This window comes from Harpia harpyja, chromosome 8 (assembly GCF_026419915.1).
Source record: "Harpia harpyja isolate bHarHar1 chromosome 8, bHarHar1 primary haplotype, whole genome shotgun sequence".
Taxonomy (NCBI): domain Eukaryota; kingdom Metazoa; phylum Chordata; class Aves; order Accipitriformes; family Accipitridae; genus Harpia; species Harpia harpyja.
Window position 1 is genome coordinate 49,047,808 of NC_068947.1, and position 27,924 is coordinate 49,075,731.

A 27,924-nucleotide genomic window follows, 5' to 3' on the forward strand; every position below is an offset into this window, starting at 1 on the left:
CTGCGGGCGCCTGCGCCCTTCCCGGAGCTGGAGGCGGGGAGCAGGGAGGGGGGGGAAGAGGCGCGGCGTCTGCCGGTGCCTGACAGGCTGCCCCGCCATGTCTCGCTTCTTCCAAGCGCTTCGCCGCGCCGCCAGCGCCCGGGCGGCGGGTCCGGGAGTGGAGGAGGCGGACATTTACCGGTGGGGTCTGACAGGTTAGCGGGCTGCCGCCGGTAGCCGGCCAGGCTCCGGGCTACCCGGGGGAAGGCCGTAGTGAGGGAGCGGTAACGCGCGTCGGGGACGGGAGGCGGTTTGTGTGAGAGGATGGCGGGAGGCGGTTTGTGTGAGGAGATGGCGGGAGGCGGTTTGTGTGAGGGGATGGCGGGAGGCGGTTTGTGTGAGGGGATGGCGGGAGGCGGTTTGTGTGAGGGGATGGCGGGAGGCGGTTTGTGTGAGGGGATGGCGGGAGGCGGTTTGTGTGAGGGGATGGCGGGAGGCGGTTTGTGTGAGGGGATGGCGGGAGGCGGTTTGTGTGAGGGGATGGCGGGAGGCGGTTTGTGTGAGGGGATGGCGGGAGGCGGTTTGTGTGAGGGGATGGCGGGAGGCGGTTTGTGTGAGGGGATGGCGGGAGGCGGTTTGTGTGAGGGGATGGCGGGAGGCGGTTTGTGTGAGGGGATGGCGGGAGGCGGTTTGTGTGAGGGGATGGCGGGAGGCGGTTTGTGTGAGGGGATGGCGGGAGGCGGTTTGTGTGAGGGGATGGCGGGAGGCGGTTTGTGTGAGGGGATGGCGGGAGGCGGTTTGTGTGAGGGGATGGCGGGAGGCGGTTTGTGTGAGGGGATGGCGGGAGGCGGTTTGTGTGAGGGGATGGCGGGAGGCGGTTTGTGTGAGGGGATGGCGGGAGGCGGTTTGTGTGAGGGGATGGCGGGAGGCGGCGGAGGGGCCCTGCGGCTGCCCGGTGCTGTGCAGCTGTAATGGGCCGGGTTCCGTGTTAACAACCCCCCAGGTCTGAAATAAATAAAGGTGTAAATAAGGGTGGCTCCCGGGCCTGTAAAAGCGGGCTACAGCTGCCGCAAAGAGCGGTAATTGCTCGCTGCTCTGTGTAAATCTTCCCCGGCTGCTTCAGTCACGCTCTACCTCAGCTTTGCGGTGAGGTGGGTGGTTAAGGCCAGGGGCTCGGCTCCCCGAGCCCTGCTTTTACCGCTCCCGTGTCTCTGCACAGCCTTAGACAGCCCTGTGCTGCAGGAACAGATCAACGGGGCAACGTTCATCCCCCTCAAAGTGGGTCGACATTGAGCGTGAATGCTTTAAAGCGCTTTCCACTGCCTGAAGGGTGGATGCTAAAGGGGAGCGCCTGGGCTATCCAGCCTGCTCCTGTGTTTTCCTTAGCTGTGGGGAGCCCATATTTCAATCCCTGTGCTGGTTTGGGGTTTCTGTTTCCCGAGGGCTGGTGAGTTACTTCACATGCTCAGTGTGTGCATTTCCCCGGGGAGGAGAGGGCAGCAATGGCGTAACGCTATTAACAATACACAGCATTTGATTCTGGGTACGAGGAAAGATCTTAAGAACTCCTACTTGGCTTGTTTTGTAATTGTTTTGATATATTGTGCCCCATAATAAGGATTGCAATGGTGGTAGTAGCTACAGTGACCTACACTTGAGGTCTGTGCTAGCTGAAGCATAGGAAAGCTGGAAAACATCTTGCTGAGAAATTATTATTATACAATAGTAGTGTGTTACAGGCATTTTCAGTAGCCTAAAGTGCATCCCTAGATGTAGTACTTACATATTTTTAAAAAGTGGCTGGAGCTGAAAATCAAGCCATCTTTTAGGAATGCAAAGTAGCGGCTTAATTATTGGATTAGGTTTCTTGTACAGGCCTTTGTAATGAGTTGGGGCATTTTTTGTGTGTACAAGTTCCTGAATATGGTTTAATTTAACGGACTTGCTATAGCACTGGTGTCTCTGTTCTCCAGCCGGGTAAACCAACTTCTGCTGAAAACTGGTGTGCTGTTCCTGTAAGGCAGATGTTTGGGAAGGCCTGTTCTGGGCAGGACCTGTTTCTGGTGGCTTCAAGCTATAACTGTGTATAGAGTGTATTGAATGACTGTGTAAATGTAACAAATTGCTCTTATTCCTAGGCATCCAGCTTCGCCCTTATCAAATAGAAGGTGTAAACTGGCTGGTGCAATGCTATGAAGTCCAGCATGGCTGTATCCTGGGTGATGAGATGGGTCTTGGGAAGACTTGTCAGGTGTGTCTTCTTCTTCTGGAAGATGATCTTTGCCTACCTGTGTTTTTTAGCTCAGTGTTTCTGCAGAAGGAAAAAGAAAAAAACACCCGAATGATTGGTCAGTTAAGCAGCCCCTTTCTGAAGTCCATGCTCAAAAGAGAGAGCTCATTGTTTCTTTCATTCCTTAATCACTTAAAACAACTGTTAAGTCCTGAGTAACACTCTAAAAAGGTTTCAGGGTTTTGTAAAAAGATGAGTGGTCATGTTATGCAGACACCTTAATGCATAATTCATAGTGCGCAGAGTTGAAGGCACAGCACACAGCCAGTACAGAGAGAATGATGTTGTTTTGATGCACCTGCAGCAAGATGATTTTTGAGTTTGTCAACACATGGATTAAAATTTACAGGTGTAAATTTTTCAGAGGTTTTTTTTTTTGTTAAGTTTTTCGTAGGTTTCACTTTTGTTGGAAAATGACTTTGTGTTTTGGTTCAGTGGGTGGTATTCAATGGGTCTTAAATAACAAACTGGTAGTTTTAGAAAGTGATGTATGGTAGATCTTTTTTTTGACTGGGAGAAAGGTCTTTGGAAAGGGGCTCCAGATATCGAGGTCACATTTTGGGATCTAAACTTTTTTGTCATTGATGGTGGATCTCATTTGATATTCTGTTAGCTCTGCTTTGTGCTAGAGAACCTGTGGGAACTAGCTACAAAGCTCAACAAGGAGACAGTTTATGTAGGTTCAGGCTATTGGGTTGAACCCTTTCCTTGTTATCAAAAAATTTATTGTCTTTGCCTTCTAGACTATTTCTCTACTTCTTTATTTGACAAAAAAAGTAACAGACAAAGAGAGATTTCTCATACTTTGTCCTCTGTCCGTTCTGAGCAACTGGAAGGAGGAACTGGAGAGGTAAGTTTCAACAGTTGTCTGGCTCATCATATTCTTGCACAGCAAGTTACAAAGATTCTCTTCAAATGTGCTCAGTCCAACAGTTTTCTTCCTTTCAAAAGGAAAAAAGTAAAAAAGGAAGCTACTAAACCAACAAATCAATGCAAACTATACCGTTAATGCATAGTCTTTACAATGCTGTGGTATACATTAATTCATCCAACTTGCATTGGCTGACTTTCAGTCCAAATGCCCCCACTAGCTCCTTGCTTTTTATTGATTTGTAACCCTCCATGCTCAGCCTCTCTTAGGCAAAATCTGCTGAAGACAACCAGGATTCTGTATGATGAAAGGTAAGACCCAAGTCGAATAGTATCTTTCTTGGCATGCTCACATATGCATGCAAAATACATTACATCTATGCATGCAACCCGTTGTCGCTGGGGTGCAATGACTGTGCTGATGGCACATTTGCTATGCCCGGAATATGTACATTTTTAAGCTGGAGCCCAAAGATTCCTTTTAAGAGGGAGAGCAGAAAGTTAAAAATTAGAACAGAAGCCTGTCTGTGTGGCTGTCGGGCGATGCTGTCTCTCAGCATCTGAAGTCATCCAGGTTACGTTCTGAACTGAGCTGGCCTGATTTGGATACACTTGCAGTTGGAATAGTTGGGGGAAAGTGCATTCCTTCATAGATCAGCAGTGAACAGCTATCCAGGAGGAACATTAGGCAAATATCAGTGGTGGGATTAAATGAGGAAGAATTTTATGGTCCCAACTCTTCCTCCATGGAACTGGTTTTATCTGCTTTTTGACTAAGAGGATAGATTTCTGAGGCCCTGACTTGGACCTGTTTGCTGCAGACATTGTTTGCCTTTATTTTAGCATGATTTAGGCTAATTCTTTGGTCCCAGCTGGGAAAACTGTATTCATTCACCTGCTTCTCATGAGCTTGTTCAGTTCAGAATAGCAGATGGGCCATGAGACTGGTTTTCAATCATCTGCTTTGGACTTTGAGACCTAGGAGAACACAGTTTATTTGGGACTTGTCCAAACCAGAACCAGCAGCTGTGGTGCCAACCTGAGATGCAAATTAATCAGGAAGGGGTTAGATTCAAAAGCTGAGATCCAACCGCATCTCACAGGAGGGTAGGGTGTTTGGATAGGAGATTCTCATTATCTGTGCAGTAGTGATGTTTGATGATGGGGTCCAGGTTCATAAACGCATGAAAGACTTAGCTTGGCTCACTATTTTTGCTCTTTCTCCTGACAACAGGTTTGCTCCAGGTCTTTCCTTTGTGACATACATAGGCAACAAGGAGGAGCGACCCAAACTGCAGCAGAACCTGAAAGAGCAATCTCACTTCCATGCACTCCTGACAACGTATGAGGTACATGATGTCTTTGTCACTTGAAAGGAGGGCTCAAGTTTTTCCTCACCTTTTCCATTCCTCTGTACTGCTCAGCTCATGCCTTGTCCTCCATAGTCATCTCTGACCTTCTTCAGTGATTTTCTACTCTGTAACCCATTTCACCAACTTAGATAAGTTGCTGCAGTTTTTGTGTCCCTAAGATAATCTACTTTAATTCCAGCCTTACTGCATAGCTCTATCGCGCCTTGAGTAAAGAAAACAGACACATCCATCCCTAACTAATGCTAATGGTATCTGCATTGTCTTTGTATGGTGCCTTACAGACCTTTAACATTTAATAGAAGTGTACACACATGTGACATTTATTAAGATTCTATTAATCAGGCAACGCAAGAACACTTAGAAAGAGTTTGCCTTTTTTGTGCCCTCTTCAGCCTGCCCTCCTCAGACAACTTATTTCTGGACTGCAAAATGGTGAGGTTCCTGTTACAATTGATAGGACTTTGGGCTGAATCTGATCAGAGCTCACCTAAGAAGGTCCTGTCCTGCTCTAAATGGAATCAACCAGAAAAGGGTCGCTTCCTTGGGTCAATGCTTTGGGCTTTGCATGATCTGATGCTTAGTTATCTGGAGTGGGGAAAAAGCCCTTATTTTTCTCTTATGAGTCAGTCCCACTCAGGTGTTACTTCACATAGGCACTTTGATTTTATTTTCACAATCTCTTGACAAACACACCAACTTGAAATTAGATGTAAAGCATCGCTTACAGCTCCTGGTAGTTTCCCCCCCCCCGCCTCCTCCCCCATCTCCCTTTCCCTTTGCCCTTTTGCATTCCTTCTCTTCAGGTATTTCACTGTCTCCTGCTGGGAGCTGTGTAACCTGTGCTGACCACTCTGAACCTGCATCTTTTTCCACGTTGCATAAGTAGGAATGGGTAGCAGTGATAACCCTTGTCTTGAATGTGATAAATGGAGGTGCTCATACTGAAACAAGGCGAAGAAAGTGATCAACTGTATCGAGATACTCACTTAGCTAGTATTTTTCTTGTCTCTGTTGCTTTTGGGGATAAAATTCTGTGTTAGGGATTTCCTGAGTGACCTGATTTCTCTTCCTCTTTGAATCTGAAGTTGGGCAAACAATGTTTGCACTTTAGGATATTAGCAAGTCATTGTAATAGCTTAGATTATCCACTGAAGCATGTGTTTGCTTAGAGTCAAAAAGATTGTGATGCTTGTGCTGGTTTTGGCTGGGATAGAGTTAAATTTCTTCACAGTAGCTAGTATGGGGCTATGTTTTGGATTTGTGCTGGAAGTAGTGTTGATAATACAGGGATGTTTTCCTTATTGCTGAGCAGTGCTTACACGGGTGCTTACACAGGTGCTTCTCACACCACCCACCAGCGAGGAGGCTGGGGGTACACAAGAAGTTGGGAGGGGACACAGCTGGGACAGCTGACCTCAACTGACCAGAGGGATATTCCAGACCATATGACATCATGCTCAGCAATAAAACTAGGGGGGAAGTTGGGAGGGGAGGAGCTGCTGCTCGGGGACTGGCTGGGCATCAGTAGGTTGGTGGTGAGCAATTGTTTCCATTTGTATCACTTGTCTTTCTTGGGTTTTATTTCTCTGTACTGTAGTCCAAAACACAGCCCCATACTAGCTACTAAGAAGAAAATTAACTCTATCCCAGCCAAAACCAGCACATTCTCTCTTTGTTATTTTCCATTTCATTACAATTTTTTTTTTAATTCCAATTATTAAACTGGTTTTATCTCAACCCACAAATTTTCTCACTTTTACCCTTCCAATCTCTTTGTTCATCCCACTGAGAGGGGGAAGTGAGCAAGCAGCTGTGTAGCACTTAGTTACCAGCAGGGGTTAAACCACAACATGCTGAAGGTGCATGGTGTTTCATGCTGAAAGAGAAGGATATGACCAAACTTTACAGCGGTGAAGAGCATTTATGGTGTCTGTAAATTTCCATTAATTCTCTGAGGTTTTACTGCTTGTGCTTTGCCAGAGAAGAGTTAAAAAGTAGGATCACAACAGCTTGTGGTTACAATAACTGTCATGTTACTTTCCTCAGGTAGTAAGTGGCTTCATTCCACTCTGCTCCATTCTACCATAGTTTGCAAGTAGACAAAAAGATGCTCTGTTTCTTAACTGGTGTATTTACTTGTCATAAATCACAGTTCCTTTTCTTTCATTGCAGATTTGCCTGAAAGATGCAGCATTTCTAAAATTGTGAGTCTGGTTTTAATTTTTTCAAATTTAATTCTGCATGTCTGTCAGTGATTTCTTAATTGTATATTTGTATGTGTGTGAGATCCCATGCTTGTTTCACAAGAGCCAAGGATGTTCTTTGCTTGTGATTAGAGCTTTGCCTTTACCAACTTTCAGTGAAGAATCTTTAAGGTCAGCTAATACGTATGTGAACTTCCCCCAAGGACAGTTTTCAAGCCAGTTAACTCAAAATAATATGATACATAGTGACTTACAGCAGTATACTAAATATCAGTCCAGAAGCCTGATATTTAGAACAGAGGTCTTCAAGAGCTTCAGGTTATAAAGGTATTGGATGCAAAATTTGCTGAAATTGACCTGCATTATACTATGGTGATTGTGTGCTATTACCATATCCTGAAGTTTATTGCCTCTTGCCACCAGTCAGAACTGTGGAGGGCTTCTGGAGCATTATGCTTTCCAGCAAGACTGATTATACAGGTGAAATTCAGCCTGTAGAAAGTACTGTGATGGTCATGCAGGATTTTACAGAAGCCTACACTTGAAATGGGGAGGAATTTTCATATTTTTTGGTAATATGCCAATGCCTTGCAATAGTGGTAAGTGCTTTGACAAATGCTGGGGTCAGCCAGCTGTCATGGATGGCTCAGGATCTTTGCAGGAGCAGAAAACCAGTGGCCCCCAGTGACGCAATTTTGGATCTCCCAGAACTAGTCAGGCCTCCTATGGGCACGCTGTTGTCTTTCAGGAAAGCACTTGTCCTTGGTCACTGCTGGAAATAGCAGGTTTTGCTGGATGAATGCATCATGGTAGAAGCCAGGCCTAACGACAGGTAGCTATAGCCATACTGTCCTTACCGTTCCACATCATGTCCTGCTCTGCTGCATATGATTCTGCTTATTTTGCAGTTTAGCCCTGGTACGTAGTACCCAGGGAGAGCAAGTAACTAGCCCTGGTATGACAGAAATGTCAGCTCCAGTGTAGTTTCCTACTTCTAAGGCTAGCACATAACATCAGAGCCATGTCAATCAAGTTTGGTTGTTTTTGCCTTCTAGTCTTCCTTCTGAAATAAGTGGTTGCTAATCATTTGTACCTTGTCCTGTGTAGGAGCACTTGAAGCACTTTGTAAAGGTGGGTCACAGTTATCAGATGTCCCACCAACACCACTCCTTACAAGCAGTGTGACAGCACAAATGAGTTGAGCAAGAGCCCTGCTCTAGTGTAATGCATGAGAGATCAGACTCTGCTCTGTGCATGAGTTTCTGCAATGCTTCACGCTGCAGCGTCCCCTCTGCATTTCAGCTGCTGAGCCTGTAGAATAAGTATAATGGTATTTGACTGTCCTGGCAATGGAGAACCACTCTTAAATAGCAGAGGGGAATCAAGGCAAACAAAAAGACTGTGGGGAGAATGTAGGTCACTCTGATTCCAGCCCTTGTATTCCACTGGGAAGAGAAGTGTGTGGATAAGAAAAGCTGGAGGGTCATGCTTTCCCTCCCTTGCCTACCGATCAGCCAGACTTGACTGTGTGGAAATCACTCTGGGATCTGGGAGTTGAAACCCTAGTGATAAGCAGGCACAAAGACTGAGGTTGAAAAGATCTGGAGTTCGTATTAAGCCTAGTGGATCTACTGGATCACCACTGATTCTGCAGCCTGCTTGAGCTAAGCCTACTGCATATAGCTGTATGAACCCAGAATAAGTTGAAGCTCCTGTCTTGGGTGATTTGCAAAAGACTTGTAATCACTCTGCCATCACTACCTCATGATAGTTGGGTTTTTGCACAGATGCTAGGGCCTAGTTTCATGTCTCTTCTTCCAAATCATAGACCTTGAATGTTTGACTAACTTGTGCTTATGTCATTTTCCCCATAGTAATCGGGGTGGAGAGAAAGCACAAACTGAAGTGAGTTTACTTACTTTCGATTTCAGAAAAACTCATCTCCAGGCTATAATTAAGAAGCTGTGTTGGCTCTTGAAAACCAGTACCTGTGAATTCCTGCCACCCTGCTTGTGATGTTTGCTTGTTGTTCATGGGGTGGGACCATCTCAAGTTCAGCCAAGCAGAGCCACCATTTATTTCAGTCTTTTTGTACTTATAAGAATGAATTGTCAGCCCCTATCTGAAGATGCTGTTTTGTGTTTGTTCAGCTTTAACTGGGCTGCCTTGGTTGTAGATGAAGCTCACAGACTGAAAAATCAAAGTTCTCTGCTTTACAAGACGCTTTCTGAGGTAAAATAACTCATCTATCTTCTAGAGTCTAAAGGCTTTTTCCTCTTCAGTGTAGCGTACAGATTCTCTGTTTGTTCCTCTGAGTAGTTATCAGGCTCTGGGCCACAACCAGTTTCCATCAGAGTTCGTGAACAGATTCCCATATTTAGTGGCAGACAGATAAAGGCCTATCTTGTTGGCTTTGCATGGAGGTGGACAGTATTTGGAGCTTATCTCTCGTTCTGACTCATGTTTGGGCTTGACACGTTGGAGCAATTTGAGAGACTTAAAAATGTAAAGCAGTCAGACATAGCACTGAACCACAGCTGTGCTACTGAAGTAGTAGAAGTCTTGCTGACCTAAGACAATATAAAGTGACAAGAGACTATCTGCAGCTCTGGGAGGGTGAAGGAACCCTTGCCTAGTTCATGGGACCTCAAGTCATGAACTTCTGACTTCCATTGTCCCATTTAAGGGAGCCACCCTTGTTTATTGAAATTAGTAGAATTGCTCCAGCTTCCAAAGCACCCTGCCAGAGTACAATGAATGCCTGAGTGAAGGTTGCGCTTCTTGTCATGGCAGTGAAACGTGGGCATTAATGTGGGTTGGCATCAGCAACAATGAGCTACAGTACCTTGGAAAATAATTTTTTTATTAAATTCCTGAAAGTCTTATATCTTCTGAACATATTGTCCATGATGTCTGTATCTCAGTAGCTTTGGCTGTAGTCACAAAGAAATAGGCATGATTTACCTTAGCTCTCCTTCTAACGTATTTTTCTATTACCAAAGTTGAGAGAAGACTTGTATTTTTTCAAAGGTAACCATATTCCCCAAGTCTCTTTACAAGGATTACTGTAAGCAACTTGGACCAGATAATGTTGCTGTGTTCGTCAGTTAGCCAGCAAATAGAAATGGAACATAGGCTTTTGCAGTTTCATTTCACTGCCTCATGTTGGATGGTTTTGGCAGACATTTGCAGAATTCTGCGGGCAGTTCTGTGCCAGCTGTCATCTTTAAGTTAAGCTTAGGAGTTGTGTGGGTGGAGTTGTATATTAAGTAACTTTTCATTCCAGATATTTTCTCCTAATAATTTTGTTTTGTTGCTGGTTCTTTCAGTTTTCAGTAGGCTTCAGCCTGCTACTCACAGGCACTCCAATCCAGAACAGCCTTCAGGAACTGTACTCCTTACTCAGCCTTATTGAGCCTGACATCTTTCCTAGGGAACAAGTGAAAGACTTTGTTGAGTATTACCAAGCTATCGAAAAGGAGAGTGAGCCAGGTCAGTAATAAGCAATGTTGTACTTGAATCAGAACCAGCTGTTATCTTGACTAGGAAGCAGACATGTTGTGTCCCCTTTATTTGCTTTTTTTTTTAATGCTGACTAGCTTTAAAACAAAGCCACTAAAAGTAATGATTACTTACCTTAATATAGCTCTTATGTATTTAAGGTATGCAGCTGTGTTTTGGTTTCTCTGTAAAATTGGGCTTGAATCATTCCACTAATAGATGTAAAGTTCCTTATACATTTATTTTGAAAGTATAGTTTTGAAGGTACTGTATAAATTCCTTACATTTAATGCAGTAATTTGCTCTTTTTTTCCCCTGCCTCTGCATAGCCAAAGAATTGCACAATCTTCTGCAGCCATTTTTGCTTCGAAGAGTCAAGTCTGAGGTGGCTGCAGAGCTGCCAAAGAAGGTGGAAGTGGTTCTGTACCATGGAATGTCAGCTCTGCAAAGGAAGTACTACAAGGCCATTTTGATGAAAGATCTAGGTAACTGAGGGGTTTGAACCCTATCAGCTAATTTTAAAACCAAAATTAATTCCTTTTGTAAATCCATGCTCTGTTGTGAAGGAGAAGATACTTTGGTCTGCAGAATATGCATAGAATGAACATGGCAAATTCAGTGCTTTGGGCTGCTTGATTTGTGATTTTAGCTTGTGATAACGTAAGAGACACGTGAATCTAGAGCTGAGCTTTTGCAGAGTTGGGGAGGGTCAGCTTCAGGATTCAGCTTTGGGCCAGCCTGTAATTAAAAATACTTATTATCAAGTAAGTCTGCTCCTATTCCATGTTTTTGTATTCAGACAAGAGAGTGGTACAGGAAGTTTTGGATCTGTGGATTTTTGCAAATTTTCCAATAGTAGTACAGATGCCATACAGGAAATTTAAATGTACTGGATGTAGATATGAGTTTCTTGGGAAAACACAGGGCCATATAGACAATGCAGGCACAGACTCCTACCATTATAGCTCACTCCTTGTCACTTCACGTACGAACTAACTGTAACAAAGCATCCTGAGGTATGAGAGAGAAAGTATTTGTTTCTCTCTCAAATCCTCCCTTTCTATCGAGGCATATCGCATCATATGACTTGCCAGTGCTTATGTGTTGTAGGGGAAGTAAAACTGGGGGGATGGGGACCTTTTCTTCTAGGGCTAATGCCTGGTGCATCAAGGAGCCAACGGCACTTTGCATGCACGTCACCAGGCAGGCTGAACCTTCTTCTAAAGTCAGCATATGTGCACATATCTTCTTTTCCTCCTCACAACAGTGCAACCCTTCTTAACTTGCTGGTTGCCCAGTAGATCTTGACTCTGCTGTATTACTGTTTTTTGTTGGAAAATTCAAATGAACTTCACCAAATTTCTTTCACTGTTTTTGATGATTTCTAGATCTATAATTCACTCTTAGAAAAATGACAGTGACTATTTCCAGGGAGTCCAGAAAGTTTCAGGGAATTTGACAAGGCAGAGTAGTTTTCATCAGGGTCTTTTTCTAAAGGCTTGTCCAAAAACTGAGAGGGAAACTTTGTTTGGTCCATGAAAACATGTTACTCTTGAGATGGAAATTCAAATGCAGATGTGATATGTAGAGAGAGATACTCCAGTGCTGAAGCACTGCAGCTTGGTGCCCAGGCATTCCCAGCCACACCCATTGATGGAGCATGGGCTTTCCTGCTCAGATCCTTTTCTGTGCTCTTTGTTCCAGATGCATTTGAAAGTGAAACAGGAAGGAAGGTTACACTTCAGAATGTCTTAATTCAGCTTCGGAAGTGTGTTGCCCACCCATACCTTTTCAATGGTAAGAAAGCACTCCTCTCTCTTGAAATAGAAATAAGTTTCTTGTTTTACACAATGGTTTTTTATTATTGCTTGGCAGTGTAATACTTAGAAGCAGCAAGTAATAAACAATGTTGTACTTGAATCAGAACCAGCTGTGAGTTTCTGACCAGTTCCAACTTATGACAGCTCATCAATAATGAGGAATAGAGTAGGGGACTGTGTGAAGTCTGAGTTTCTCACTGCAGCTCTCCACTTGTTTTCTCGTCAGTGCATCTGCTCTCACCTAAACAATGAAATAACAATGCTTTGTGAACTACTGAGCGTGTTCTTTAGAGACAGAGAAGGATCACCACTTCTCAAGCAAGCATCATGGGGATCTGCTTGGCGATAGTTGGCAGTGCAGACACACTAAGGTTGACCACTGTTGTTGAGTTGTTACTTGCATGGTATTGGGTCTGCTTCTGAAACTCCTTTCTGTTCTAGGTGTTGAGCCAGAACCGTTTGAGATTGGAGACCATATTGTTGAAGCCAGTGGCAAGCTGTGTTTGTTGGATAAACTCCTTTCATTCTTGTATGCTGGGTATGTCATGTTGGAGTGAAGAAGATAGGGCGGGGTTGGCATAGGGAGACAAGGTAAACTGGGAAGTCAAACTACCTTATTTAGCCATAGATTGAGCAGATATTCATCACAACGCAAGCACTGCCCTATTTGTTGCACATTACTGACTACCTGAAAGAAGTAATTTCAGTATAAGGAGCTGCATTAGAGATGGTAGAGGAACCTCAAGGATTTTTATAGCTTCCCTTTAAACATTTCTCAAAACATTTCACTAACTCTCTCACATGTTCTCATATTTGCCGTATTTGGGAACCTGGGAGAATAACCATCTGACATGGTATTCAGCATATCTGGTTTAACTGTGGGTTTCCTGAGAGTAGCTTCCAATGCATCAGTTGAGTTCCTTTGTGCTACCATGCCTGTGTTAGCCTGGGAGGCAGAATGCATAGCAAATGTGAAAAAGAAATTTGACTGAACCAAAAACCAAGAAGAAGCTGAAACTTTAGCTTTGGGAATGGCATTCAGAACTCCTGGTGCTGGGCTCTGGTGACTTCAGAACCTGGAACCAAAGGACCTTGGGTATTCACTTCCAGCTCTCAGATGGGAGGGAAATCAAACTGCAGTTTACATTCTTATGCAGTCTGTGAAGCAGTGCCTCCTGCATGATGCAAATTCAACCTTCTCTCTTAATTGGGCTGCGATTTCCCTTTGACTACTTCCAAAGGACAGAGCTTCAACAGACCTTCAGAAGTTCTGATATGGTTGTGGAGGTCTTTGTCCTTCTGCTGTACAGCACCTTGTGAGTGGGTGTCTCTCCCTTGAATGCCTGTGCCACAGGAGCAGCCCTGTGCAAATTCTGGACTTGAAAACGCCTGTGTTCTGCTCTACAGCGAAGTCTTATTTAAACAGAGCACTGAGACCTTGAGCTGGGAGGGAGGAGAGTTGATTTCTCACTTATACGTGATTGTAGGCAGAGTTTGATCTCTGCGGGTCATTTGCTGGAGGAGGAAATGCTCTACTGTCACAGAGATGCTGATACTACATTTTCCCAGCATTTAAGATGCTTTGTAGTGTGTGATTTGAGAGCAGTCTGGTGTGGCAGGTCACGTGGTGAGGAAGATATCGTGATACTAGGTTGAAGCTGAGGATCCTTTTAGACAGGCTTCTTTGGATCCTCGCCAGGCTGCATCCAGCCAGCAGCGGAGCTGTGCCAGAGCCTTGTTATGTCTCTGCGACTCTAGGCATGGCAACTGATGATGGCAGATGAGGCTGACTGCTTGCATCTGGATGTGGGGCTGAAAATGTGGTGAGGGAATGGGCCATGGCACTAGTGTACAGAGCTGATGAGGCCTTGCTATGTAACAGTGACTGGTTAAGCTATTGTAACCCCTCTACCACTCTGTGAAATGCTGTGACAGTATGTTGAGGCTCTTGGTGTCTTGTTCTTCTTCCAGTGGCCACCGTGTCTTGCTGTTTTCTCAGATGACTCAACTGCTTGATATCCTGCAAGACTACATGGACTATAGAGGTACGCTCTGTATGCTTTGGCAGCAGAGGGCTTATCCTAATGATCTCTGCCATATATTGTTCCTCTGATTTGGTTGATCTGCCTGGGATGGAGAAGGGACTGTGATGAGGACTTATTGCTTCTTAGTAGCTAGAAACCATATTCTTGCAGTGGTGCTGTGAGTTGGAAGGTCTTGAGTTCAGTTCTTTGCTGTGTTACCACCTGCCTGAAATGAGCTAGCACTTAAATGTTCTTCAAAGTAGTTTCAGCTTTGGTTCCTCAATAAAATGGAGCTAAACAGATGGCAAGGTAGCAATGTTTCATTATATACCTGTGTTCAATTATGTACCGGAGTGCTGAAGTAATAGCACTGAAGGCAATAGACTTGCTCTAGATTCAGTTTGTCCAGCACAAAACACAAATTGGGCCACATTCATACCAGTAGATTAATTTTTGATTTAAAAAAGTTATTGGCAGTGGGGCCCCAACATGTCTGCGAGGACAGGTTGGATCAGACCATTTTTGGCAAGGTTACCAAAGTGTTCTTGGGACACTTCCTTTTGTTTCCATCCACATGGCTCCATGCCTACGTAGGATTTCCCATGAAAAAGGCTTTTGTTTGGTGTTTATGGTTTTGGACAACTAATAACGCAGGATAAAGCCAAATGTAGGGCCGTATCCCATACTGCTTGCTCACAGGAAAGCGCATATTGAAGGCTGTGGGAGTTTGCATAAGGAGGATCCAAAGGTTGTTGGCCTGTTTTGTGGGGCCAACAGCCAGCACAGCATAGTCTGAAATGGAACTGTGTGCTAATGTTCTTTTGCTTTGGCTCTGAATTTTCCTGTTGTGTTTCCAAGCAGTAAATTAAATGCTAAGAGTCTCTGCTTCAGACCTAGCTAAATTACCCTTTGCCAACAGTCAATCTGGAAGTCAGGGTCACTATTTCAGTTTATACGAGGTTTAACTGGGAAAGAATGAAGGAGTTGAAGGCAATAAAATGAGAATCAGGGCGGGAGGATTTGGCATAAAAAGATTCAGGACAACAGTGAGACAATAGAGAATGAGGTAAGAAGGTAAGAGCATAGGCAGAATTTCAGAAACATACATGTTGCTTGTTTGAGAAGGCTACAGCTACGAGCGGCTGGACGGTTCTGTTAGGGGTGAAGAGAGACACCTTGCCATTAAGAACTTTGGTCAACAGCCCATCTTCATCTTCCTGCTGAGCACCAGAGCAGGTAAGTAAGGAAAGGTGAGACAAACAACCCATCTTGCTTCTGCACTCTTCTTTTGCTCGCTTTGGCAAGTTTTCAGGGAGTTCTGAATCCTGCAGAGCCTGTTCATGTGGGGGATTTTTGAGGGAAACAAGACACATCCTGAACTTGGGTCTCTCAGCTAGGATATCTGGTTTCTGTGCTTTCCTTTTGGCAGCTGATGTTAAGATGCTTTTCATATTGCAGCTACCTGAGTTACTTTTTTTTTTATTTTTTTTTATTGCAAGTCCCATAATGCCTGTCACTGTATCAGGTTGAGCTTAAGGAATCTCACTAGCATCTTATTTCTGCAAGGACCAGACTTTAGGCAGGAACAGACTTCCTTTAAGTAAGCTGGTGGAATTGCTTCTCAAGTTTGCTGAACATGGACATGCTCTCTAGCTGGCAGACACACTCAAATGAGAGCCTTTTACTGTCTGAGACTGCAGAGAACACCATGGGACTGCCATCTGTGCTTCTTCCCCTCTTAGTTCCTCAGGCAGATCTGTGTCTTCTACACAGTTTCAAACTTCCCCGTCTCTCTATTCAAACAAGCACAGAGGCAGGCTTGTCTCCAGAGGAGGGATCCACACTGCTTGAACTCAAGCATCAAACTTGAACTAAGTTTTCCTTTGGGCTTCTGGTCAGACTTTCCTGGATGACCCTAGCTCCAGTGATACTGCAGTGCATTGAGGGGAGTATGTAGAGAGGCTGAAGAGAAGCAACTAATGCTAGATAGTAGGAATAAGTGTGTCTCTTGCCGCATTGCCTGAACTCTCCCTGCCCATGTCAGCCATACTTACATTTGTTTTTTACTGCACATTGCTATGTCTGGCCAAAGCATCTTGTATTCAGCTGGGAACGGGTGTGCTAACAGTATTTCCATCAGTGTTAAGGACAGAGATTTTTGAGGTGCATGACTGTCTCCACTTGCAGGGATGTTCTGATTGCTGTGAAGAGGTGCTTGGCATTAGCTGGAAGAAGTGTAAGGCAGCAGGTTCCCTCCTCTTTAACTGCAGTATGTAGTCACAATAGTGGGTATCAAAAAAACCCATAATTAACTGTAGGGTTTTGGGGTTTTTTCATTCCATGAGAGCCCAAAATCTAACCTCAAAAACTTTTAAATCATGTAAATACCTAGGCTCTGGTTATTGTATAGTTGGGCCTAGTGTTTTCCACTGTTTCAGCAGTGTATTTACGTGTTGCTTCTGTGCTGCAGCCAAGTCATGACTTGGGCAGTCCCTTATAGCCTCAGTGAAGCCAGTCCTTGCTGGGTTGATCTGCCTGCCAGCAGAAGAATATGTCTGTGTTTATCAGTCTTGACAACCAGTCCCCTTTGCATTTGTTCACTTGCACCCTATTTTTTTTTATTACATTGTACAGTACAGCTTGGGTTTGGGCTGTTGCAGAAAGCTAGAAGCTGGAAATGGAAGGCTTACCCATCTTTTTAGATCCTTATGAGACTTAGATTTGGGCTTGAGAGATGGATTGAATTGGATACAGTTGATCAGATCTGACAGAACCTTGCATAACATAAATTTTCCAGCTTCTCCTTTATTTTCTGCTGGTGACATATTTTGTGACCTTCTTTGTAGGTGGAGTTGGCATGAACCTGACAGCAGCAGATACAGTTATTTTTACTGATAGCGATTTTAATCCACAAAACGACTTGCAAGCAATAGCACGAGCTCACCGAATTGGGCAGCACAAGTGAGAAATGTTGCTACTTCTGGTTTGATTGCTGACTCTCTTGGTCTCTCAGTATTGCTTTCCCTATCCGTAGGCAATGGAGGGTTAAAGGACAATAGATGGAAGATCAAAGAAGGAGGGCAGAGAGAATTTTATGTCTTCGTTTTTCTGTTGCAGCCTCATGCAGTCTTGTCCTTGTCATGTGTCTAGGGTGGGAGCTTTGTAGATTTGGAGGAGGAGAGGGAATCTGGAGGTTTGCTTGCACTTCTGTAGTGAGCATTTCTTCTGTGTCAGGAAGCAATTGTTATCAGCATTGCATTTCTGCTGACTATTTTTGTTGATTTTGTTCTTGCCTTTTTTTCCGTGAGGGCATAGTGCTCCATGCAAGGAAGCAGCTTTAGTGCACCTCAAAAAAGGAAAATAATAAGAATTTTCTTAAACTTTTCAAGGCCTGTCAAAATTATCCGCTTGATTGGGCGAGATACAATTGAAGAAATAATCTACCGAAGAGCTGCTTCTAAGCTTCGGCTGACAAATGCCATTGTAGAAGGGGGGCAGTTTGCTCTGGGAGCACCCAAGCCTCAGGGAGCAGCAGAGTTACAGGTAAAGTAGAGCTATATCCTCAATTTGACTCCAGTAATGTCTTCAGAAACAATCTGGGACATTTCTATATTCATGTCTGATATAAACCTAGCCAAACACTTATGTTTTGGGGGAGTTGTGCATTGACACATCTGCTTTTGCATGTCTCAGGAACCAAATGACACCCCAGGTCTAGACAAGATCTGAAGTTTGAAGACAGGTTTTATGATTTTGAGACTCATCCATTGGTGAAAAAGGGTTTGTTTTCTTGGAGAAGAGGGGAAGGCAGAACCTCTCCTTGTTTTACTTGTTTATTTTTAATTATAACAGGTCTACAGTGGAAACTGACTCATTGTTTCTAGAACTTACCTGTCTTTGTGCTTTTTCTCTCACAAAGTGAGCTGATGATAAGTACTTAGTCAGCTTTTGGTTGCTAGTCTGAAACTCGGTCAGCCTTCTGTTGACCTCTTGGCAAATTGAGTGTCTCAGGAGTCAGGGCATGATTTATAATTCTGACCTGAAAGCTGAGGTTTGTGCTGAGAACTTGGGTTGAAAACCTCAAGCAAAGTGACATTTTGGGGAATATATCCCCTGTATGCAGCTAAACCTGGGAGAGGTTTGGAATTAGTGTATCCTTTCCCCTGCCGCCTCCCCTCCCCGCCCTGTCAGCATGTATCTCGGCAATTATAGTTTCCATGGGAGAAGTGGAACTGAGCCCATAGGAAATTCCATGCTGATATTTTTCTCCCCATGGATTTTTGTGGTATTTAAGCTTTTGTTTTAAAGGAGTTGGGGGCAAAACCAAGCCTGGTCTTTCTGGCTACGAAGAAAGCTGCTTGAATGCAGTCAGTACAATGCTGTTTTGTCATTTAGCCCTGAAAAAAAAAATGACTGTTCAAGTCTGGATGAGTTATGTTTGAGGGAGACATGTTGTAGGGGCCTGTCCCATCAGGTGTTGGGAGAACTAAGCGTGTTAAAGCATAAGTATTTTGACAGGTAACATTAAGGCTTAGATTTCTCCACTCATATATCCTTTGCATTTAAGCCTGAGAAGCTTGAGACACTGGGATTGGCATGGTATTAGGAGATATTAATACGGAACTTCCCCTTCTCTTTGTTAAAGCTGAGTGAAATCTTGAAATTTGGCTTGGATAAATTGCTCTCCTCTGAGGGGAGTACTATACAGGATGTGGAGCTAGAAAACATCCTTGGAGAGACAGAAGGAGGGAAGTGGGTCATGGATGTTGTGCTGCCATGCAAAGAAGAGAGTGAAGAGGAGGATACAGAGAGTAAGTTAATAATCTAAATACCTATGAAATTCATGACACTTGGGTGCACTTAGAGAAGGCTTCCCAGGCAGGGGTGGTATTTCTCAGGCAGCAAGAAGAAAAGTGGACTTGTAATTGAGTGACTTGGATTTTGTTTGCGGCTTATCCACAAACTTTATTTCCAAGCCTTTATTGGTCTTTTTCTTCTTTTTGTGTCCTTATTTGCCTATTTGTAAGATAATAGTAACAATACTTTCCCAGTTTAGTGGCTGGGGGGCTGAATTCCTTCATGTACTTCAAATATGTTGAGACCTCAGGTGAAATTCATGAGAAAGGGGGAAATATTCAAATTGCAGATGCTGTTTTTCCCACAGACAACCATTAAGATAGCTCTACAGTTTTAGACATGTAAGGGTGACTTAAGGAAAGACTATGTAGCAGGTGTGTTGTATTTATCTCCAAACAAAAGATTATTGGCCATGAAAATCATAAGTTAAAATGACCTTAAATTCCAAAATGTGAGATAAGAAATGCGGAGTCATGGAGTCTAAGCAACTAGAACAAACCTACTCTGTCTTCAGTACTCTACCTTCCAGTCCACATGTCACACAATTGCGGTTAGTTTTTCATAGCCCCATACTATATGAGAATAAATTCTAAGGATACTTTCCCTCTTCTAGTGTCAAATTCAGTGAGAAAGACTGAATTTCTGTTTTGAGTACACGGTAATACTTAAATATAGATCTGTGACTGAAGTAGAAATACAGCCCTGCAGGTTAGGTATTGCCTGTTCTGCAGCAGTTGCCAGCAACCAGTAATTATTTGCTGAGAACTAGAGAGTGGTATTTTCTGTTGGTAACTTAAAGAGGAGCAGTGGTACCACACTGTGTAATAGTTATTGGGAAAATAGCTCACCTGATGAGCAGTAACTCTGGGCTGCCAGAGTTCTGTGCTTTTATTTTGTTTGGGAGCTCAAAAGCAAAAGTTTACTGTCCTTTTACAAAAGTTGCCTATAACTAGATAGCAAAGCTAAATGGATTCACTGCTGACAGAGATGGAATGACCAAAAAGAACGGTGATGGAGCCACAACTTAAAATAGTTAATTGACCAAAATAAGAAGAGAAGTTCTTTGCCAGTATGACTTAAATTAAAAGCTTTTGCCTAAGGAAGTAAATCTTGATTCTCTTGTTTCTACATGGTGCTGACACTGGTCATACAAAAAAATGATGAGAGAGAACATCTTCTTCTGCTGAGGGTAGAACAGTGTTACAGAGAAGCCAAATTTCTTTTGATCTCACTGTACATTTTAGGTGTTAGTGGCTTTCAGTTCCTTTTTACACTTTCTAATCATTTTTTAAAGATCACATGTACGTGTACGAAGGCAAAGATTATTCAAAAGAACCCAGCAGAGAAGATAGAAAAGCATTTGATCAGCTTTTGGATCTTCAGAAAGCCTTGACTGAAGAGACCAGTAAGGAAGGGAGAGCTCTCCGGAACAAAGCAAACGTAAGACAAAAGACATGACAAGGCACATGATGCTCTTTCATTTGCTTGTGGAGAACAAGGCTGATGGTTTTCTCTCTTTACCTATGGCTTGCAGAAGGCACGTTAAAAGATTTGGATGTCAATGTAGTAAAGTTGGCTCTTGAATGTGAGGGCTTGACAATTCAGCAATTCCGATAACAGATCAGAGATACAGTGTGCAGGGCACTCATATAAATTTAGGTCACAAAACCACATATTATATGACAATTGGGATCTGATGATTAAGACCTGTGGACAAGTACACAAATGGGAAAGGAGTGTAGGTTAAGGTGGGCACCAGACATGGCTTTAAGATGAGCAATTTGTTTCCATGATACTTCTTTCTTTCTCCAGGCCCTTCTCACAGGCCTCCGGGAACAGTCAACCAGGAGGAAGCACTTGTTGAGCCCAGAGGAGCTGGAGGCTAGGAGGAAGAAGCGCCAAGAAGCAGCAGCAAAGAGAGCAAGGCTCATGGAGGAAAAGAAGGCGGCAAAAGCAGAGGCAGAACACAAGAAAAAGTATGGTTTGTACTGCATCTACTACTTGTAAGCTGATGTCTGTTACACTATACTTTAGAAATGCATGTCTGATTGAGGAAAACAAGTTGTGCTCTGTACCCACTCTGGCAGGTGGGGCTGGGGATGAGGGAAGGAGAAGATGACAAAATGGCTGCAGGCCACCCTCATGAGAGAGTTGACTTCATACATCAGGATGTTTCTCTCTGTGTGCTCAAACTGTATAATGTAGGGATGTGCAGGTGGAAAAATGGCTTGAGCCCCTAGGAAGGGTCCTTTTCCCCTGAATACACTGCCTGACTTCACATCAAATTTAATTCCTAGAGAGTGGCCTGAGTAAGAACCCCATATCTGAATGTACAATGAGCTTTTGGTAGAAGCTTTCTAAAATGTCACAGTTGGCTGCTATGTATTGGTCTGACATCTGTGACTGTCTGGCATGTGTCTTAACTTTCCCCTCCTTGTTTCCCAGATGTTCTTCCTTTTCACCACTATGCTCACTTTTTCCATGCCTGCAATTGGATTATGACACTGGCATGTGGCTCTCTGGCATGTGGCTCTTAGTGGCACAGATAACAACTATGGTAAACTTTCTTCCGGTCTAAAATAGGGGAGGGGAGCAGAGGAAATGCAAGTCTGGGTCTCCTGTGTTTCAGTGCAATGATTTAAAACAAGGTGTGTGCCCCCCACTTTTGATTTTTGTTGAACATCATCTTCTCTTGTTTTGTTTCAGGATGGCCTGGTGGGAGGCAAATCATTACACATCTACTTGCCTGCCTTCAGAGGAAAGTGACTCTGAGGAAGAATTTGAGGAGGATGAGGCTGGGCTGAACATGGATTTAGATTACAAAGATGCAGACCTGAACTGTATCAAGTACGTCATGGGAGATGTCACCCACCCCAAAGCAGAAGAGGAGGATGCCATCATTGTCCACTGCCTAGGTGGGACTTACAACAACAGTAATGTTGGGTGAGGTGGACAAGGGGGCTGAATTGTCCCTACTAGCTCAATAGTTTCTAATTCCCATCCAATAATAACTGAAATAACTGGGATTTGAGTCTGACTTAATCTTGGGTGGCACAGAGGCAATACAGCCTCTACTCCACCATGTATAAGCCACAGAAGTGCTAGTAGGGTGTACATCGGTCTCTTCATGCCCTCTCTGGATTTATGGGTGAGCCTCTTGAAAGGTGCCTGTATGGCTTGAAATTTTATGTCTGTGGCCAAGTGGGGACAGTTCCTCCTGAGAGCAGGGCCTTTTCTTCATCCCATGGAAGCTGTAGGGATTGAATTGAGATATTGAAAATCCTCTCCCTTATACAGTCAGCAGAGAGAGACAGCCACTTCCAGAGGCTCAGGACAGAGTTTCTATATCTCAGTGCTCATATCTCAACACTGACAGTACAGAGGCTCTAGGCTAGTCTCTAATTTAAGGACCTCTGTTAAGACACTAAAGCTGAGGGAGAGAAATTCACATTACCGAGTTCCTCCTGAATGGGTGTTGGAGCTGCTCTCTGACCAGGGATACAGCAGAATGTTATAATCTGCTTTGGCTTATGTTAAACTCGGCACGAAACCTCGTGTTTAAAGTGGAAATACCAACTCAAAGTGAAAGCCCACAAATAACAAACATCTAGTTGTGGGAAGCCCAAGGCACTGGGGACATACTAGGTGCATGCTCTATACACCTATATGCATATATGTGAGGATACCAACAGGTTTATATGGTCAGTGACATGGTTAGTGCTTGTTCAAGCATCCTTGATGGACAGTAAGAAGGAATTCTTCCTGCAGAGTTTTTCAGGGAACTGTGACAAGTTTGTTTTTCTCAAGGGCTGAGGTTTATCCTCTAGGATGGTCCCTTGAGTACTGGTTGACTTCAGTTTGTGTGTGGTTCCCATATCTGTTTTTGATAATCATTCATTGCATTTATGTGGAGTAGGTCCCTTTCCTGCAGGGGTGGTCTTCAACCTCACTTTCTAAAAAGAGTCTAACTTGTCATTTCATTCTAGATGACTCCGGCCGCTGGGGAAGGGGTGGTTTATTTACAGCTCTGGAGGCTCGTTCTGATCAGCCAAGGAAAATATACGAGATGGCAGGAAAGATGAAAGGTAAGAGATTAAAACTTGACCCTAGGCCAAGGTACTTGAAAGAGCTTAAATCCCACTGATGTTGCAGGAGTGAGGTGCCTGGATACCTTGATACTCATGGTTTTTTGTCTTTCTCTAGATATGTGTATCCCTAGCTCTGAAAGTAGTGATACAGTGGGTGCTTTGACGTGACTTGTTTGGAGTGTGAGAACTCTGCATAGGGGTTGGTCATTCCAATCCATGCTGCAAGTCCATAAAAAAAGAAAAAAAAACCCGAACGTGTTCATTATTCACAGGATGTTTTTCACTATATAAGACAGAGCACTGCATCTTCTGTCGAAGTGCTTTTAAGGATGAAAGCCACCTCGGGCGGTACTCAGCTGAGCCTTTGGTTCCCTCCAAGCACTAACCTTCTCCTGAGCATGTATTAGCTGTTTTGAGCTACCTGCAGCTGGTGAGGAATGCACATGTTGCTGTAAGGTGGACCTGTTGGTTTTTCTAATTTCCTGGGAGATGCTTTCTTCTTGTTCCAGTGTCTCTCTTTCCATTTGTGGTCTTTAACTGGGATGTGTGTGTGTCTGTGTGTCTTGGGGAGGGTAACATCTGTCTTCCTTCCCTGGGCAAAGGGTCTGACTGCTGAAACCATCATGAGGAGATAAAGAAAGCCAAGGGGAATAATACAGAACATGACAGTGAAATCACTGCTGCATTGACTGCCCGTTGACTCTTCAGGACTGATTTTTTTTGGTTTTGTTCTGTTCTTGTTTTCTGGACAGACCTGGAGTTAGGAGGAACCCTGTTATTCCCCATTGATGATAAAAAGTCCAGGAAAAAAGGACAAGACTTGGTGAGAATGAGAAGGTCCTTTTTGTGTTGCTCTGTCCGCATGTTTTTGAAGCTGTGTGAAATGAATGTTATGTCTTTTTCCCAATAATAATGACACTGAATACTGAACATGGCTAAGTTGCAGTTAAACATTAGAGAAAAGGAGATCTTTTTCTCATTTATTAAAGCTAATAGTAATGCAGTTTTCCAGCAGCTATCACTCCATCTCTTAGCACTGTATATAGACTCCATTTCATTTTTTTTGTGTGTTTTCTCCTTAGCTGGCCTTGATTGTAGCTCAGCACCGGGATCGGTCCAACAACTTGTCTGGCATTAAGCTGTCTGCTTTGGAAAAGGGCCTGAAGAAGATTTATTTAGCAGCCAAGAAAAGGAATGGTAAGTGTCTGTGCAGTAGAACAGTGAGTCCTTACATGTGTGATTGCACCTAAAGATGATGACCAATTTCCACCCCTCCTGTACTGTTTTTTCTGAAGTGAAGTGAGATCTCCATGGCAGATATGTTGTGTTCCAAAATATTTCTTCTGTTCTTGTTGGGTAGCTTGAAGTCCTTATCTAGATTGCTTTCTATATGTGTATCTTGTCCTAAAGAGTGTGCACTCTCTGTTCCCTCCTCCTCAGCAACAGTGCATCTTCCACGTATTGGGTATGCAACAAAAGGTTTCAACTGGTATGGTACCGAGCGGCTCATCCGAAAATATTTGGCAACACGGGGTATCCCCACTCTCATGTATCCTTTTGGAGTATGTCTGTCTTTGTTCACAATCTTAATATTGAAATGATCCCCTAAATATCTTGGTGAATGCGAAGCGAGGAAGCAAAGCAAGGCACAGGCGCCACAGTCCAGCTAAAAACTTGGTTTCTCTGACTTTGCTGTCATCCAGGTACTCATTCCACAGTGAGGACTTACCATTTTAGGTGATAATGACAGATTAGTGTGATTCAGTATGCCTGTCAGAATTTGTTAGAAATAGGTGCTAGTCTTCTGTTGACAGCCATCAACTTACCTGTATGTGCCATGTCTGTGGGGGAGATGACTGGAATTGCAGAATAATGGAAGTGACTCAGAAAGCAGCAAAAGTGAGAATGTGAAAAAAGCATTACAATGTTCCAAGCAAGTGATAACCTGCTTCCTTGGCTGAACATGGTGGAGTTGGTGTGTGTTAGGGCAGGCTCTCGTAACAAAACAGCTCGCTGCTCTCACCTTCCAGGAAAGGAAAGAGAGGTTTACAAGGAGGCTCTGTTCTGTCACTTCTCTAGGAAGACAGGGATTTGCTATACTGCCACTGTCAGCAATTCTGTGAAACTGAAAACCTGAAACAGAGACAACAGTATTCAGAGCATTCTGCCTCCTTCCTTGGTGAATCTCTTAGTGGACATGTTGTTGTCTGGCATTCCTTGACACTGACAGTATTTCCTTGACACTTTTTATTAGATACTACTTCCCTAGGAATAAAGGCTTTTCCTCTGCTTCACAACCATATTCATCTTCCATGACAGTCTCAAAGCCATGAAGATGCAGTATTTTTATTGAGAAACATGCGCCAAAATCTTCTCAACATCACGCAGACAGTCTGTATGCATCCACTTCAGAAGCATGGCTTACACAGCTGTTATTCGCCCCTGTATCTCTCTGCCTTTATTGGCCAGAACGTTTACATATTGTCAGTGGCTCTGGAGGGGAATGAGACTGCGTCAGAGTTCAAAGAGTCTTTGGATAAGGATGTTGGCTCAATCCCAGATCTGTTTTGGAGGTGGATAATTAAACTTCCACTGATGGTTAGTTGTTATCCCTTACATTAAGTTATTGCTAGGGCTTGGAATTACAGTATTGTTTGGCCATATTTCCTCCCCCCCCCCTTAAAATTTCATCCCTTGTCTCACTATAACTCTTTTCAGGCAGCTTTTTAGAGGTTACCTGGGACTCTGTGTATGTGCCCATATAGACGTCTCAGTGGAAAGGAAGCTGTCAACCGCATGACAACCACATAGTATAAACTGTTTATACTGTTCCAGTTTCCCAGAAGTCCATTTGACTTGCATTTGTTCAAATATAAAATTTAGCCACATAATCACGTGCCTACAATCTAGCAAAATCCTGACCAGTATTCTTGGCAAAGGCATGCAAGGCTGCCAAAATTTGAGACTTTATAAATTACACCTTTCCTTCTCCCACAACTGCTTTTTCATTACACAGTTCTTTGTTGCAGCTGTTGGGCAAAACCAGTACCTTATTGCTATCTAAAAAGCTGTGTGAAAGGTTCCATGACCCTTTGATTCACTTTAAGGAAATCTTAATGCAGAGTTTCTGATGTTGGCTTTGCTCTATTGGAAGAGAACTTTCCTGGTTTTTGCATTGTTGGCACTGTTCGCTTTAGCATATTTTTAGGGTATTTTTAGTACAACCAGGGAATAGCAGCTCTCCTAATAAGTGTTTTGACTATAGAGACTGTGAGGTGCCAAGCTTAATTCAATTTAAAGTTCAGCTTCCAATAGGAAATCACCCCACAAGCAGTGGAAGGTTCGTCTTTATCTAATTGCCAACACACATCTCATTGGCTGCATTTACAGGGCCTCTGTAGCACCGTCTGGTTACTTAGTAGTTTCAGGCCGGATTCTGACATGGCTGGTCAGGTTGACTGGTGTGCTCTGCACTAGAAGAAGGCTTCCTGAGTTGGATATTCTGCCATTCACTCTTAGCTCTACCAGGAAACCCCAAGTGATTCATTATCTCCTTTGACCCTGCTGAATCTTAGGTAAGCTAGTGCTGCATAGCACCGCTGTGGGTAAGACCTTGCTTGCAGCTGCTCACAGGGGCAGCCCCTATGGATTAGTCAAAGGGCTTGCAGGATCAGAATCTGACTGTGAAGACTTTCTGGGGTGAAAGGTGGCGGGTAGATGTACGTTACCTTGGTTTCCCCCAGTCATGTGAACTGGCACTCTTCCAGCAGGCCGGCTGGTGGCACTGTTAATCAGCTGGAGCAGCACATGTTGCTCTTCGGTCTGCTTTCAGAGAGCAGGGCAGTGATCTCCAGCCTGGAAAAACACTCCATCTCTGCCAGAATTCAAACACCAGTTATGCTTTTTTCTTTGCCAGCTTGACTGAACACGTAATTTCAGTCTGCAGATTCAAGGCTCTGTTCCTCCACCTATTCTTTTCCTGTATGTTTATTGCCCTTTAAAAGGTTTCATTCCCAAGTGTTCCAGTGTGTGCAGTCTTTTCCTCAGCTTCACACGCACCTATGGCCAAATCCCAGCCCACCTACAGGTTCTTGGCCACCGTGCAGTTACACATGGACAGGATTTGTCTTGCGGCTGAGTCGCCCCAGGATAGGTTGAAGTAGTGCATCTACCACCACTATGTCCAGGTATTCCTATTTGAGGCCTTATGCTTTGCTTTGTTTCTACAAGCAGATGGGGCTCTGCCTCTGTCCTGTGCCCCCCACCCTGCTAGAACTCTGACTGGACTTATAAAGGAGAGGAGGGCATGACTACCTGCCTGTTAATATCCATTACCCTCTAAGATAAGGTCCACAGGGGGCTGCAAGGTTCCTGGCACACACGGAGGAAAGGTCATACAGATTCTAGCCCTCTAACTTAGGGGCAAGTCAGACAAAAGATGTTCTCTTTTTCCCTCTGTAGCCCTCTTGGCCTGTGCAGATGAAATCTACCATAATTTTTTTCCTTTAAGTTTAGTTAGGAAATGCTTCTGCAGTGTTTTGGGTTTGGTTTTTTTTTTCCTTTTTTAAACAATATTCTTTAAATCTGCTGAACGCAAAGAAAAGTCCTACTTCCATCTGTTTCGAAATGGAAGTGAGATTTCAATTGAATCCTGAACTGTGTTTTGCAGAATCTCAGCCAAGTGAAGTTTTTCTCGTGTTTGCTACCCACCACCATTTCTCTTTATTTGGGCAGAAATCATGTATTTTGGATAATTAATTCCATAAAGGGCTCAGTAGCTTTTATGCACGTTGCTATGCAAAATAAATGTGTCATGCTGTTTCTTCAGCTGTGCAGTACTACGCATTTTCCCTTTCTAAATAGCAACCACCCCAAAAGGGAAGGAAGGTGTTCCTTTGTAGTCATGTCCCTCTGGCCT

The 27,924-nt window shown here is 43.8% G+C and overlaps 1 protein-coding gene across 1 annotated transcript; it reads left to right on the forward strand.

Moving 5' to 3' along the window:
- Positions 1-50: 50 nt before the first annotated feature.
- On the forward strand, positions 51-27,833 carry CHD1L (chromodomain helicase DNA binding protein 1 like). Its single transcript, XM_052794536.1, has 23 exons — positions 51-194; positions 2,118-2,230; positions 3,013-3,119; positions 4,374-4,488; positions 6,685-6,716; positions 8,867-8,948; positions 10,046-10,208; positions 10,547-10,702; positions 11,922-12,014; positions 12,479-12,575; positions 14,009-14,082; positions 15,187-15,297; positions 16,908-17,022; positions 17,451-17,604; positions 18,707-18,872; positions 20,213-20,358; positions 20,731-20,894; positions 21,625-21,833; positions 22,905-23,003; positions 23,759-23,829; positions 24,089-24,203; positions 24,447-24,555; positions 25,261-27,833. The coding sequence occupies exons 1-23, from the start codon at positions 98-100 to the stop codon at positions 25,337-25,339; spliced, it is 2,667 nt and encodes an 888-aa protein (XP_052650496.1). The 5' UTR covers positions 51-97; the 3' UTR covers positions 25,340-27,833.
- Positions 27,834-27,924: the final 91 nt, after the last annotated feature.